The sequence below is a fragment of the Corvus moneduloides genome, chromosome Z (genome assembly GCF_009650955.1).
Source record: "Corvus moneduloides isolate bCorMon1 chromosome Z, bCorMon1.pri, whole genome shotgun sequence".
NCBI classification, from domain to species: Eukaryota; Metazoa; Chordata; class Aves; order Passeriformes; family Corvidae; genus Corvus; species Corvus moneduloides.
Window position 1 is genome coordinate 53,770,690 of NC_045511.1, and position 16,092 is coordinate 53,786,781.

General features: G+C 36.6%; 1 protein-coding gene across 6 annotated transcripts in view; it reads left to right on the plus strand.

Annotated features, from left to right (window-relative positions):
- PCSK5 (proprotein convertase subtilisin/kexin type 5) overlaps nucleotides 1-16,092 on the plus strand; it is a 227,857-nt gene that overhangs the window by 113,830 nt on the left and 97,935 nt on the right. For all 6 annotated transcript variants that reach the window (XM_032096048.1, XM_032096054.1, XM_032096049.1 and 3 more), the window contains exons 8-9: nucleotides 127-339; nucleotides 9,932-10,032. In XM_032096048.1, the coding sequence (XP_031951939.1) occupies nucleotides 127-339; nucleotides 9,932-10,032 (314 nt within the window). The remainder of the gene's footprint in view (nucleotides 1-126; nucleotides 340-9,931; nucleotides 10,033-16,092) is intronic.

Here is a 16,092-nt window from a genome sequence, read left to right on the forward strand (position 1 = left end):
TCCCTTTCCTTTCCTTTTTTCTTCTTCTCCTTAGATGTCTTTTTTTGGGAAAAAGATCTGGCTATTAAGCAGTTGAGGGAGAAAAGAAGAATTATTAATCAAGTCTTTTGTACTGTTTCCGAACAGGGACGAAGAGGCTTAGGTTCAGTCTTTGTTTGGGCATCTGGAAATGGTGGAAGAAGTCGAGACCACTGCTCCTGTGATGGCTACACCAATAGCATCTACACAATCTCCATAAGCAGCACAGCTGAAAGTGGGAAAAAGCCGTGGTATCTGGAAGAATGTGCATCCACACTAGCTACAACATACAGCAGTGGAGAATCCTATGACAGGAAAATAGTATGGGTTTTAATTATTTTTTTAAGTATATGTGTTTATATTTTGCACAGTGACTTTGAGGGGAATGAGTGAAAGAGAAATTCTTTGATAATTCCACCAATATACTAATGTCTTCCATTTGTTTTAAATCCAGTTATCAATAGTTCTCACATTTAACATGCATGATATTAGCAGTTCACCTAGGTACCTCTCTATTTTCTCAGATTTATTTTGATCCAGCATCGTTCCTTTTTTACATGCAGTGACAGTCAGTTATTGTTCATATTGCTGCCTATTCTGGAGATATATTCTAAGGAAAATTAGGCTCAGTGCTCATCTTTTCTGTATTGTTCCTCGTCTCATTCCTAAGCAGCCAGCATCTATTTTCCCTAATGTTCTCACCTTTGCCGGAAAATGACAAATAGTCTTAATTCTGTTTGATAATCTGTTGATATCGTTAGTATTTGTCCATCCTGTGTACCTTTGCAAAATGAATGCATTCAGGATACTTTTCAGTATTCAACATGCTAGTCCTTTTAACCTTTTAAACCTTTGTACTCAAGGTTGATGAGGTTTGCTTATATTGTCCTCTTCCCTGCTTATTTATTCTAGTGTTTAACTTACAGAAATTAATTACTTCTTGATCAGAAATTGAAGGACATGGAGGGGTTTTTTTCTCCTGTATGTTTTCTTAAGGACTCATCTGGTATTTCTTTCTTTCTGGTCCTTAGCAGATTCTTCTCTTTGTGTCAATAAAGAGTTAAAAATACTTGCCTCTATGTTTTTTTAATACTGTTTGCCTTGTCTTTCAGGATTCTGGGATGCTGGCCATCCCTTCTTGGATTCTTCTGTATTTTCAGATGGTCTAATTTTTGTTTTTAACTTGTTCTGAGATCCTTCTTCATTCCAGTGATTTTTCTATTCTTTACTTGCTTCTCTTCACTGAAACCTTCTCTCTCTCTTCCTGACATGTTTCTTGTTATCCCTGATAAATAATAATAAAGAAAAAAAATTACTGTATCTACTAGAGTCCTCCTCACTTCTGTGATTAAATTCCGTTCCCCGTCCTTAAAAGACTTTCTCTAACTTCTTCATATTTAAGTGAGACTAATAAGGTGAGCAGATGTGATTGTGTCCTCTAGCCTGACTCCTTACTTAGCCAAGTCTGTAGGACTTCCCTGTGTCCTTCGATTCCAAAAGTTCCAGCTCAACTTTCAGTAATTTTCGTAAATACAATTAATATTGCTTTCAAAGTTTTCAGTGACACAAAATCCACTTAAATTTAGTATAAATGCTTTTAATTATTCATTGCCATTAAAAAATTTCACTTGTTTGCTCTCTGAGCCCCTTTAGCTTCAATTTCTAAGCATTTGGTGTCACAGATTTTATTGCTAGTATGAAGACTGCTCCAGTTGTCTACTGTCTTCTCTCTGCCCGTGTAGCCCAAACAGTTAATTCCTTTTGATAACTGAAGGTAAGCCTCTTGCATCGTTCTGTCTAAGTCATGTTTTCTTATAAACCCTTCTTCATGTTACAAACTTCTAGAATCCAAACTGGACACACCAGTCAGGTAGCAGCAGTATTCAGTGAAAGCACAGGAAAACGGGTGTCTGTGTGTTCCAGGTCAGTTTTCCTTTCTTTATTTATTGACCCGGGCTGGGACTTGTTAGCTTCACTATCATGTAATGTGTCCATCACTGTGTGATGCCCAGCCCACTTTCAGAGCTGCTGCTTCTGTTTTTCAAAGTTGGTGGTGAAGCAATATATAAAAGGTAGCTAGGGTCTCCTTATTCCACCATTAATGACTGGCTGGTTTAGTTCTCAATTTAGACCAGCCGTCATCATCACTTTCTCATTTTCCACGTTTCTCTAGCACTCATTAGAAGGTGCTGGTCTTTTCTTCCATGTCTTTGGTGAAAGCTTTAGGTCATCCTATGGCCAAGAATTAAATGGTAGAAGACCTGGTTAGAAACAAGGCTCATTTCTTCTATATGCTGTAAGGGTAAATATAATTTTCCTGCTTCTAATTTTTTATACATGCTTACATTTTCAGACCTCATAATTATCACAGTTTAAATCAATGTATTATGTGTCATGTATCTTTTTAATCTCTTAAATTTAAATACTTTTTTTGAATGTACAGTATTACATTATGTGTCTTGTATAATCCTGCATATATTACTTACAGCCAAAGTGAGGGCCAGAAAAAAATACTACAGTATTGGCAAGCTTACTTTTCCAACACCATTGAGTATACTACTAGTTAATTAATCTATTAGTAATTAGTTTAAGTCCTGTATCAGTTGTTTTACACTAGATAAAAAGATGTAGATGACATTATTAGGGCAGTACTTCTTATCCTGTTAAAATAATGACACTATGCGGGTTTTCTTTCAGTCTTCTGGAACTTGTCCAGTGTTCAAACATTTGCTAAAAACAACAGAGCAGTTCCCTTTCCAGCTCTTGTAAAAGTCTTCAGTGCTTCCAATCTTTTTGATTTAAACTTATTTAAAATAGAGATAAATAGGAAGATGATTTATCATCTCTCTATGCTCTGAAAATTTAATTTAGACTTTTTTCTCCAAAAAGAAACATTCAGTGAAATAGCTATTCACTATAAACTATTATCTCTGGACAATTAAAACAATATTGTTTTGGGGGTTCCTTTGCTTCTGATGTATTAGAAAATAAAACATACTTATGTTTTATTTTTTAGGCAACACAATTTAATCTTGTCTTTCCTTATTGCCTCTCTGCACCTTTTACCTTCAAATGTTATTAATTGCTGTTCTTTTATATCCTTGCTCATGTTTTTAATCTCAAGTAAAATATCTCTGTATTTCTCAGTCCTTATTTGTACTTTTCTACGTTGCTAATTTAAGCTTTGTGCATTCCTCCGATTTCTTAATAGCTGTGATTTTCTTGATTGTCATACATTCTTTTCAATTAACACAGACTTTCTGCTTTTACAGAACTACTATTTCAGTAAGAGAACATTTCTAATTTCTGACATTTCACTCCCTTATGTCTTGCACTAGGATCAAAAACACCTGGAGGTGATCTCACCCTCGTTGTTGAAGACTTCTTGTGGAACACAAGCATATATAATTTTTTAGTTTACTGAAGTATAGTACCCATCACTTCTGGAATTTTGCACTGTGCTAGTACAGGCAGCTTAGTATGTTACTGTAAGATTTTTGAAAGGTATACTTTACAAAGGAGATAATAATTAGTATATATAGAATGCACATAAATTATCCAATAATTAGGGAAAGAAGGAAGATATTTTACATAAACATTATTGAAAAAAATTAAAAATGTGCTTCTAAAAATGTTCTTAATTAGAGTCTCCCTTGGAGATCTCACACTGAATATCAGAGATAAGTAAAAATAATTTTTAATTGAATTCCATGAATTCTATAAACAATGATTGTTTTTACTAGTCAGATCCATCATTCTTTTCAAAGCACTTCAGTTCCATATGCCAGTCTTAGTTTAGTCCTACAGTGTGCATTATTTTGTACAGTGAATGGCAAAGGTGTAAGTCTACTGAAGACCCATAAGAATTAACCCAAGTCTATTGACCGTTTGTTTACCAGAATGTGATTTATCCTTGACTAGCCTTGCAGTTGCATGTGCCATAAGAGTCACTGATCCCAAATGCTTGAAAATCAGACTGTAAAAATTCCTGACATGATACTTTTTCCTGTACTATATTATCAACTGACTTCTGAAACACACAAGTTATCTATGTTTTACTACTGGTACTTGGTATTTAAAGCCATGCAAGGCTCTTCCCCCTCCAGACACTTCCAATGACAAAGCAAAACAGTGTACAGGTGATGAATAGCTTCTGTTTGTGTGGTGTGTAAACCACGTGTCCACGTAAGGGATAACTATGTGCTTCTGTTATGCTACAAGCCAGTGAGAAATTAATGAAATTGTGAAGCCAGCTTTTCACAGTGATTATTGAAAAGTCTTCTCAGCATGCACACCCTCCCATGGAGGCATGAATTTTGCTATTACTTGTGTGACTGTCTTGCTTATAGTCTGTTTTAAGAGCATTAATGATTGTATCACTATTCTCTTCTCCAGCTTGTCTACCAAAATTCAGTCCTCCTAAAGTCCTATCAAATACCATTTACCTTGGAAACTAGTCTTATTTGGAACAAGAACTGAACTCAAACAAGAACAGAAAATTTCAAATACAAGGTTTTTTTAAACTGCTGTAAAGTGCTGGAGGAGTCTAGAAACTATATGTATTTGTTTTCATTGTTGTACCACACATCCTTTTCACTGCATCGTATCTCACGCTTTTGTCTAAACTGATGCTCCTTTTGAGTCAGAGGTTGTCTTCATATCTTTCCACAAGAAACTGAGAGCTTACAGCAAGTTTAAAGGGAAAAATAACAGTAGAGGGTGACTAGAAAGATTATTATTAAATTTTAATTATCCAAATTCTGTTATGCATATTAATTTATAGGCAGTCGACAAACAATGCAGGGCTTAAGTCTGTGCCAAAATTTGAAGAGTAACAATATTTGATCAAATCACAGGATGATTTTGTTTCTTGGAATGAGACTCCTACATTCAAAATAGGAAACAAAAATACCACAGCAGTAAACCAGGAAGGAGTGACCTGGCACAGGATTTACAATCAACATCAATTTTTTTTTTTTTTTTTTGTTCCTTTCATGTAACACTGCACAGATTTCAGTATCATATAAGATTCTGTCGTGTTGTAGTACAGAAATACCTACACAATACTTAGGAACAGTGAATGGTTACAGTTGTATAGTGCCATGTTCCATGGTTCCTTCCTCTTTTTCCTTGCAATTCTTTAGCTGAATATCTTTCTTTTTTCTTTTCTTCTCTGTTTTTCTGTCCATTAAGTGCAGAATGTATTATAAGGTAAAGGAACAAACAGTAACCAAGCATTAGAAATTCATTATGTAGACTAAAAATTCTTTTAAAAATTATTTGATTTCAATATGGAGTAATAGAATCACAAACACATCTGTAACTACACAAAACACTTTTTTTTCTGTTTTCATTACTATCCATTTTTAATAATTTTTTGTTATAAATATGGGATGTAACATAATTTTAGAAGTTTTTCTAGTCTGGAGGGGTTTTCTTGTCTTACACAATGACAGCTTGAAATATTTTAAGCTAACAATACAGTTAGACACACCTTGCAGGAATTTCTTGTTCAGGAAAGGTACACCAAGTGCACTTGACTTCATACTGTACTGAATTTTATTGCAGTGATAATTAGCCTATGAATCAAGTTTCCACCCCTTGGATATATTAAAATGCTCAAAGCATGCAAATGTTCCAAAGATGCAGATAGTTGTATGCCTTTTACATAGACTCTTATGGAAAAGAACTAGAATTACTTTTAAGTGTTTTTCAAGTGCAGCTGCAAAGTGCTGACATAGTTATAGGCATGGAAACTTGCACAATGGGACAGAGACAAATGGACAGTAGGTAAAGACTATAAAATTATGCTTCTTTATAGATGGTTTTTCTCATAACTCAGTGAGTACAAAAGTATTGGTTAATAATATGCACTTGTCAAGGAATTTTTTCCTATTACTCTCTTCTTTGCTGCTTTGAATACCATAGGACAATGCTTAAAGACAGCTTCCCCCCTCCAGACCATGTGGCTAGGATAGGTTAAGCACCATGTAATAGAGTTATCAATGTGGTTCTTTCACTTATCAAACTTACTGCGCGAATGCATTTCCTTTGAATTAGCTTCTCGAATTACTTCCTAAAGCACTAAGGATTTGACATGAGAAAGTTCCTCATAGGTACAATTTATAAGCCTAATAAATTACTTACCTCCTACAAATAACCTATCTAGTTAATATTCCACCTGTTTTCTTGTCTTCTGATAAATAGCAGTTCATCTCTTTTTGTTGATAAACTTCTACTCTAAGTAGAACTTAAAACTGAAACAACAAAAAAAGCCCATCCTCTCTCCTGCTAGTTCTTAAAACACAGAAGCCTGTTCTTCTTCAGAAACTCACTCAGATTGCCAAGATAATCACAGGACACAATGTGGCATCTTCTATTCTGTGTACGTACAGATACCTAAATACATAAGGTGTGTAGAATGTATAACAGATTTTTGTTAAAATCTTTTCACTTCTAGGGACACAGATTTATAGAAATCAACATGTCTTGAAGAACTGTAGCCGAAGGTAAAAAATAATTCAATCGGTTCAGAAAACTCATGTCATGAAATATGAAATATCAAGAAATACAGAGGCTTAGGGTGCATGAACTTTTTCTCTGCCAAGAGAAATCCCGTTTTTTATTTTATCCATTTATTTCCCAGTCAGTAAAACTATGGAAAGACTGATCATGCAACCTTAATAATGACTGTACAGAAATGGCATCTCTTCCAGAGGCCAAGTTGCTCAAAGCAATTTGCTTCTATAGAACTGTCACAGTGTGTCTAGATGTTTTTCCTTTAATAAATGCATCGTTTCTTTGGAAGCTTTGCACCAATGCTTATGGGAGGTATTTCAGTGCATTGCAGTGATTTTTATAATTTCTGTCTGCCATTCACTGGGGTGTCTGTCTGAGCTTGCTAATTTCATGTTGATTAAACTAGGCAAGTACCAGAAATATTGTCACTGTCTTCAATCAAACCTAGTTGATTCAACTAATTTAGAAGCTGTTGTAACTCATGGCCCTAGAAATATTGCATGGACTTTTCTTAGGCAGTTGGATCAGCATTTTCACAGATTAGCAGTTGTGTTATACTCAACAAAAGATTAAAAAATTTCTCATTCTCCCCATCCTAAGGATCTGAATGACTGCTAATACACAGTAATGGCAGCTTCCAATACACACTAATGGTGCTATCCAATACCACATCCTTTTATTGTGATTGTTGATGTTTTTATGTTGTTCAGGAATTTCGGGCACCATTTTTCATCTTGAAATTTGCTCACCTCTTGGTGGTCATGTATTCTTTTTTCTTGGGGTCAATGAAACAGTTCTCTGCAGTGACTCCATAGTGCTGAAAAACATGCCTCAGATTTTGGGAGGTAATCTACACCTAAATACCTCAGCTCTTGTCAGTAACTTTCCTTTGAATTAGTTCAAATGGGGTTTACACTTACAAAGCTTTCTCAACACATTTTCGGCTGAATTATCTGCTGAAAGAGAGATAAGGGTCTGTAGTTTAAATTGCTACCACAGTATCTACTTAGAACATGAGGGACAATGCTGCCCAAATAAAGACATGTCATGGCTTATTGTGCTTGATATCTGTAGCCACAGGACAGTAAGATCACTCTGGAAGGATGTTCTTCCAGAGGATGAGAAGCAAAGATAGCACAATTCAGTGTGTGTTTCACTGTATTGACAGAGGCTGTCCCTTAGGGAAAAGCTGCTATGAGAGCACTTTTCCTGCCTGAGCTCCTGGAGGCTTTATTGCCCTTTGGTCCTCCAAGGAAAGCACCTGCTGCACTACTTCTATGCAGGACATAAAGTACCAGGATATGAAAGACATGAGCATCTATTAATCCCTTTTTCACTCTCTTTTTCCTGGCCTTTCTTTTGGTCCTCACCACAGCAATGACCAGTATTTTCCAGATGGGATAGCTCTATCTGATATGTCTCTGGGTGCATGTCATTATCTGGTACTTGGACATCTTAATCCCACCTGGAAAATCACTACTTGAATTTTCACATAGGGGCAATGCAGTGTTAGGACTGTTCCTGCTGCAGTTTCATCTCTTAATATTGTCACAGCTTTTATGCAATTTTCATTCATAAAGCTTTTCCCAACGCTGGTAATTTTCATTTTCTAAATGAATAGACTGTCAGTAGGCAAGAGGGCAAGAGAGAAGGAAATTACATTAACAACTTTTTTATGGGGTTCCAACTTCCAGCCAATGATAGATGAAGAAATTATTTAACAAGGTGTGCATTTATGAAGAATTAATAGGGGGAGATAAAGTACTGTCTAGACTTCATTAATCAAGAAATCTGGCCTCTAGTTAGTTGACTAATTTAAGGATCTGACATTATAAATACTTTCATCTGTCTTTTTCAATTTTTAGAAGCTTCCATATTGTTTCACTTGCTCCCTACTTGTTTTCAACAATAATTTTCTTGGTGCTGTTAGTGCCTTTTCTGTCAGAAATCTTCTATGTCACCTTGCATATGCTTACATATGAGGGTTTTCATCAGCCTTATACAAATCGTGTAATATACTGGATATGGCTAACATCAAGTGTGAAACCTGTACCTCCTGTATGCATTTGCTTATATTCTGCCCAGTTGAGATGCAGGTGGTTTTTCAGATCATATTTCATATATCTTGAGGTTTCAAAGCTAGACAGGCATTTTTACATGCCCTGTGCTTTTTTGTGATTTTTTGATCCTCTGATTGTCTCCCATCTTTGTGCAAATCTGTGTTGGAAATGAAGTATAATACTGGTGAATTAGGACACAATAATTCCGTGTGTTTGGATAAAACGTTATGTAAGCAACTTCTCCTCTGCCCCTCAGGCAGATATTTTATATCGTGCAGTGACTGAAATTCTGAGAATAAGGTTTGGCATCACAGGTCATTCACCTTCATCGAGGTTTCCATGCTAAAGACTGCTGTCTTCAAACAACTGTTCTCCAGTCTGCATGGGTTTTGCTTGAGCTTCTGCTAGGTATTAGTGACATTCTTCCTCTACTGCCTTGCTCCTCCAAAGAACCACTTCTCCAGGAATCAGCATAGAGTAGAATCATTTTAGATTAACATTGCCTGAAAGAGGCAGGATTTAAAATAAACTCATTTTTGTGTGTGATTTACATTCTTACAGAAAGCATCTGTCTTAAATTCGTTATTTCAAGGATAGAAACATCGTAACACTACATAGAAGGCTGTGCCTCTAGTTGGTATTGCACATTATAGTTTATACATCCACTTAGATTACATACAAAAATATGTGCAGCATGTAATTATCTATACGTCATGCATAACAATTTAAAACTGAAAAGATCTAATTGGCTGGTGATGGCTGGGCCAATTTTGTAATCACATCAGGATTTTCCAATGAATTACTGCTTAATTTCATGGGATTTATTGCTTAAGGATTGAATGAAGGATTAAACAGGGTACTTTGCATGAGCCCAGCTGTATTCTCTTGTGTCACATACTTCTGCTATGACTTCAGGCAACCTAATCAAGCCCTCTATACCTCTTTATAGTCTCTAAAATGGGCATAAGCAGTCTGTATATAAGATTTAGTTCCTTCCTGTTTGTAAAGCTCTTTGAGATTCTTGGAGGGAAAGTCCTCTCTAAATCCAAATAGAAGGGCAGAGTTCCAGTTGTGCAGCTGTTCAGTTTCAAACTCCTCTGCATGTTTTTCTAGTTTAAAAGTGTCTTTGTTGATCATGCCATGGAGCAATATAGAGAGCGCTCTCTAAATTCACAAGTGACTTCAAGGTCAGAACATCTAACAACATGTATATTCCCTTTCTTGCAATTAAAGAAGAAAATACCCTCCACATACCTATGAATCATTCAAGTAAATGAAACATGCTCTGATTTCTGAAGTTGTGTTCTAAATTTCACACATTAAATTTCTTCCAGATCACTACAGACCTGAGGCAGCGTTGCACAGACAGCCATACTGGAACCTCAGCCTCTGCACCTATGGCTGCAGGCATCATTGCCCTGGCACTGGAAGCAAAGTAAGATCTGAGTTATACTGTGAAATAAAACTTAAGCATACGGGAAGATACTTCTCATTCATCCAGCGCCTTTATACACACATTACACAGTGCTTTGGAAGCTTTGTTGTCATAATACATGGTAGCCTTTCAAGTATAGGAAAGATCTCCATGCTTACTTCACATGAAGGAAAGCTGACACTGTGGAGATGCTGACAGAGTACTCAGTGTTGTAGTAACTTGAAACAATGTTGAACCCAGGTGGTTTCCATTAAATGATGTATAGCATCCTCACGATGTCTTACAGTACACTCACAAGGCTGCCCATATGTGCTGTGCACTGCAGGGTACTGTAGGTCACCTCCTCCATTCATCAGGCTCCTCTTAGCAATGTCTTTTCTTGAACACTGAAAGAGGTTTTGGGAGGTGTTAGGTTAACCTGAACATGAGTCAGTATAGTATGAAAAATAAAATCTCAACTTCTGCATGCTGACACGAGTCTATTTTTTAATATGGGTCAAGTTCCTCAGCTCTAAAAACCATGGATAGTGTAGATCCATAGTCCTTGTACATTTAGCTCAAAAATTTTTCTGTATTACAAGCATCTTCTCAACTGCATGATTTTGTTCTTTATGCCTAATATATACTCTCTAATGTGTTTCATGGAGCAGCAGAAATGTGGGAGATCTTCAGGTAAATCTGTATTTCAAACTATTTTGCATTACTTTGTGCTCTGTTGGATAATACCTGCAGGTTTAAGACGGAATGCTTCAACCCAAATCCTACTCAAAATCAAGTGTTTCTAAGTTCTAGGACATTGATTCTGTTAAATTCTGGGAAAAAATAGTTTCCTGTGGGGTCAGCCATTTTCTTTGAAGGAAGTAAGAAATTTGCACACAATAGTAATTTCATTGCATGTCATTCATAACATTAGAATTACGTTTCCATCTTTCATGCTGCTTTTTTGAAGACACCTTGACCCAATATTCAACACAGAATACTTTTTGCTGTTGAGTTATAAGCTTGAGAATAAGAGTTTGTAGTTGAAGACCTGACATAATCTTAAATACTTCAGCACTTGTGACATTCTAATTGTGTTTTCTTAATGCACTTATCAGAAACAAAGGTATTTTGAAAAGTTAATAAATGTTATTGTGGAGGTTTTAAAACTTTTAAATCTCTTCTTAACCTCAGTTTTAAAATCCTTAAGTTCATTCCAAACAATCTGCAAATGCAGATAATATTGCATGTGTGTACATTTCAACTTGCTGGAAGTTTTTCTCACTATTTCTTAATGAACTGAAATTGGTAATTGATTTTTTTTGTTTTGTTTTAGTTGAAAATTTCAAAAAAGGTGTATCACACAAGACCTACAACAAAGCTATTTCTGATTGTGGCATCTTAAAACATGCTGATAAGCATACCCTTTTTTCTCTGTGACCTTTGGTCACTCTGTCAGTGGGAAATCTATGTTAGTGCCCATGGACTAGCTTTTTTTTCAGAACTAATAGTTGCTATAATAGACATAAAGACAAGACTGTATTAAAGCTTCATATGTGGTGATGGAGGCAAAATGTGCGAGTGACTAAATATCCCAGTAACTCTTTTGTATTTGTAATACTCTGTTGCAGGGTGCTAAAAAGGGCTTTGAAGTGAAAATGTGTTGATTTTGCCTCCTTTTAGATTCTGTTCCATTTCATTAAGTGCAAGGTTTTGGTTCTAGACCTTAGCCTGTATATTTGAATAGATGCAAAGGAATTATATTAACAATATCATAAATGTGGTTTTTATTCATTTGTATTCTAGTCACTAACTTTTCTCTTGTATGTGTACTTAAAATCTGCCACTGCTGCTGACCACAGCCCCTAAATAAAATAGGAAAAAAAAAAAAAAAAAGAAGTTAAAAAAAATAGAGAAACTAGGGAGAAAAATATTTCCTGGTTTCCCATGCTGGTTTTCTTCACCAGTTCAGAGAGATCTTTGGTCTTGTGACATTATAGATTATGAAGTACAACCTTTAATATTATAGGGACATCATCTTGAGATCTATTAAATTAAAGTCTGGGGTTTGTTTGCATGGAATATGTTTCGATTATTTTATGCAGTTTCTGAGTTTCTTATTTATGTGATTTGAAATTTCAGGCTGTATTTTTCACCTGTGATGCCTGCCAATTTAGGTGACCCTAAGTAAATGTTAGGAATTAAAGCATGAAAAACGAAGTTTTGAAGCCATCAAAGTATTGCCTGCAGTACTTTTTAAATGGGATATAAATGACACATGATCTTGTGGCTTAGTGTAACGGCTTACTGAAACTATTTTGCATTCAGACAGAGTTTGCGTTTTCATAGATTCTTCCTTAGATTCTCTATTAGTACCTCTGCTAATGGCACCGTTTCTATGAGATTTTTAAAAAAGACAAGTTGGAAAAGGGTTTTGCAAGGTTAGTTACATTCTTTGGATAGCAAGCTGCTTAAAAATTGGAGCACTTAGTCCTGGACACTTCTTGACTATGTTTGTAATAATGTATAGTTTCATTCCACTTTGTGCTGGAAAACGCAACAATTTATACCGTGGAAGGGTTTTGAGCCTGTGGAAGTCCATTTTCCCCGGTAGCCAAGTTCTATTCCTGGGAGACATCAGGAGTTGAACAGAGCACTGATATGGCCTGGATGTGCGTTAGAACAGCCAAGACATTGCTTCGACTCTCACACAAAGGTACATTCAACCAAACAAAAAAAGCAAGACAGATTTACACTGCAACCTTGCACGTTCTTTCTTTGATAAGCCTTATATGGTAGGATTGACAAATAGATGATGGAGGATCTCTTACCTGCCTTCTGATTTGAACCCTCCAATTAGCCATTTCTTCCAACAGGGATCTGCTTCTGAAACCTTGGTAACAAATGGTTTGAAGATGTTGTTACGCATAATGTGAACAAGTTTTATTATTTTTGATCCAGTATTTGAGTATCAAAGTGGCATGTTTTCCTTCAGGAATCAAAGAATTGTAACTGAGTTTCAGACTGCTTGTTTGGAATCCCTGAGGGCGCAATGCGGGGTTGTAAATATGCAACAACTATCACACAAATAAGTCTCTTAATTTTCATGTCCTGCAGTTTTCTTATGGTATTCAGATAGTTAATTGTTTCCCAGTTGTACCCCCTTGATGTTTCCCAGTATATCTAGTACCTTGATCAGGTCCTATGAATAAATGCTTGTGTATTGCACTTAGTCATTATGTATTGTCAAATTTTTCTAATTGTAAACGAGAAAATAAGTATAATCAATTTAGTCCACAGAGACAGCAATTTTCTTACTGAAAGTAAACTATTTGCATTGCATAGTACCATCTACTGTTGCTAGCTGAAATTCCTTTTCTCATTGATGAAAAGTTTGGATTTGGGATTTGTCAGAGTCAGGAGAGACAATGGCTCTGTATTGGTTCTAGAGACCATTGTACCATGTTCCTTTGAAGAAGCCAAATTTAAAAAAAAAACCCTTATGTTGCTGACAGAAGAATACATTAAATACATTATACATCCCCAACTGAACTGCATGTTCCTGTCTGTAAGCCAATGTATATTTTCCAACACATGGTGTATAAACTACTTTCATGGGTAAGAAGCAGCAATTGAAATGGAGGTATTAGTCTGCTACCTTTCTACTGTGATGTATACTCAGTGGTATAGCATTTGAGAGAGTCTGTTTTCTTCCATGATTCTCTTCACATGAGTGATATGGAATCTTAGAACCATAGGATGATTTTGTTTGGAAGGGACCTTAAAGATCATCTCGTTCCAACCCCCCTGCTATGGGCAGAAACACCTTTCACTAGACTGGGTTATTCAGAGCCCCATCCAGCCTGGCCTGGAACACCTCTAAGGAGCATCCTCAACTTGTCTTGGCAACCTGTGCCAGTGCTTTACCACCTTGCCAGCAAGGATCTAATCTAAACCTACTCTCTTTCAGAGAGTAGCTTTTCCTTGTAGGAGAGGTGCTTCGTCCCTCTAGCCATTTTGGTGGCCCTCCTCTGGACTTGCTCCAACAGGTTAATGTCATTCCTGCATTTGTCTTCTCTTACATGAAACCAAGGCTAGAACAAGGTAGCTGGGAAAAACTAAAGAATATTAGTAAATTCTGATACTAGTGACAGAAAAATGACAATGTACCACATTTCTCTAAAAGATAGCACCACCAAGTGTAATCACTGAGATAAAAGGAAAATGGAGTTCACATTGTAAGGGGTCAGCAGCATCAGAGGTAGCTACTTTGGACTTCTGGCAACTGAACAGATATTTGCATACTTTCCATACTGATTGATTTTCTTACAGAAAGGAGAAGACCAGTGTTGTGTCTGGCATGGTACAGTTTTGAATACAGAAAACATATTTCTGTGTTTTCAAAGTTATGAGGGCTTTGTCATACATATAGTCAGAGGTTAAAGGTGATGAGACAGCTGAGGTGAACTGAGGAAGTGCTGTCAAATGATTTCTACAGTTAGACTTCAAGTGCAAGAGGAGAGGTTATCATTTAAGTGCATCAGCTTTAGCTAGGTCTTTGCTCCATTGATTGACTGCCTGTTATAGAAGGCAATGCTAGAGTGTGTGAGTTAGAAATCTCCTTCTGAATCTTTGCATTTTTGAAGTAGTTTGCTCTTAATATTGAAGTGTTGGAAAACATAACCATCAGTAAATGCTTACCTTAGAACCTGTGTTCTTCTTGAACTTAACCACATATGCCACTTATAAAATTTCAGTTATTATATTGACATTGATTTGAATGTACTTTGGTTCCTTTTGCTGTTTTCAGTTACATATGAATTTGCCAAAGAATAACTATTCAGGCTGAAATTTTCCATTTAACTTACTTTAGAAAGGTTCTAAGAAAATTCCATTCAGACATTTCTTAAACTCAAGCTGGGTTAAAAACAAATAATGTTTGGCTGTGATGATTTTTAACTTCTTTATTGAGTTTTCTGTGTCTGTGCTTTGGAGCAACAGCTAGAAATAAAACAAGTGGATAGCTGTTGTTCTGCTGCCAGGGCAATGCCTTTAACTTGTACAAGCCTTTTAGAAATCTCAGTTGGCACTTTCTCAGTTGAGACTTTTAAGAGTTTAGCAGCTCTATCCCCTGTAGTTTCTTGGCTCTCCGAGTGTTTTCCAGCTTCAGCTTTTAGAGGCTAGTCTCTGAAGTTACTCTTAAGGTGCTGCTGGCTGTTCACCTTTAGAGCAGAGATCCCATCATCTTTTTCCTGTCAGTTCCTGGGAGGAAAATGAGGAAGGTGGAAGAGGAGCAGTTTCACTGAATTGCAGTGGCCCTGTAGTCAGTCTTTTGAAATGTGGAAGACAGGTCAAATCAATAGCCTGGGTACCATGTTAGTCATAGCTTCCTGTCTTGACCTAGGACAATGTAAGCCTTCTTCACCTTCACAGTCAAGCTAGCTCCAAGAGTGGTAACTAACCTAAGGTTTTTTTGCAGTTCCTTCCATGCTGTTATTACTCAGACTGTGAGCAGTCTTTTGGACAGTCTCATTTTATTGTTCCTTTGGAGATGACACAATAAAGGATGTAATTCAGATGCCTTTCTCTCAGGGGTTTTCTCCTCCCAATTTCATCATTATCAGCCTGCAGTTAGGCCATTGTTTGTTTGATTTTTGGCGCTTACGGTTTTTTATCTTTGGGAAGAACGCAATACTCTGTAGGGTCTGCCATCTTCACTGCTATGTGCACTGCAGATTTGACAGGTACACCAGAACACCATTGTTGGTGGATGTATGGCTGCTTACCCCACTGTTTATCTAAAGGAAGACATTCATCATGTCCTGTCACAACTTGTCTGGATTTTATCCTAAAAAACACTATAACGATAATGCAAAATATGGATTTATTTTCTTCCTCGTACAAAAGGAGTGGTAAAACATTGGAACAGATTGCCCACAGAGGTGGCCGATGCCCCATACCTGGAAACATTCAAGGTGAGTTCAGACAGTGTTCTGAGCAACCTGATCTAGTTGAACATGTCCCTGCTGATTGCTGGGGACTTGGGCTAGATGATCTTTAAAGGTCCCTTCCAGCCCAAAC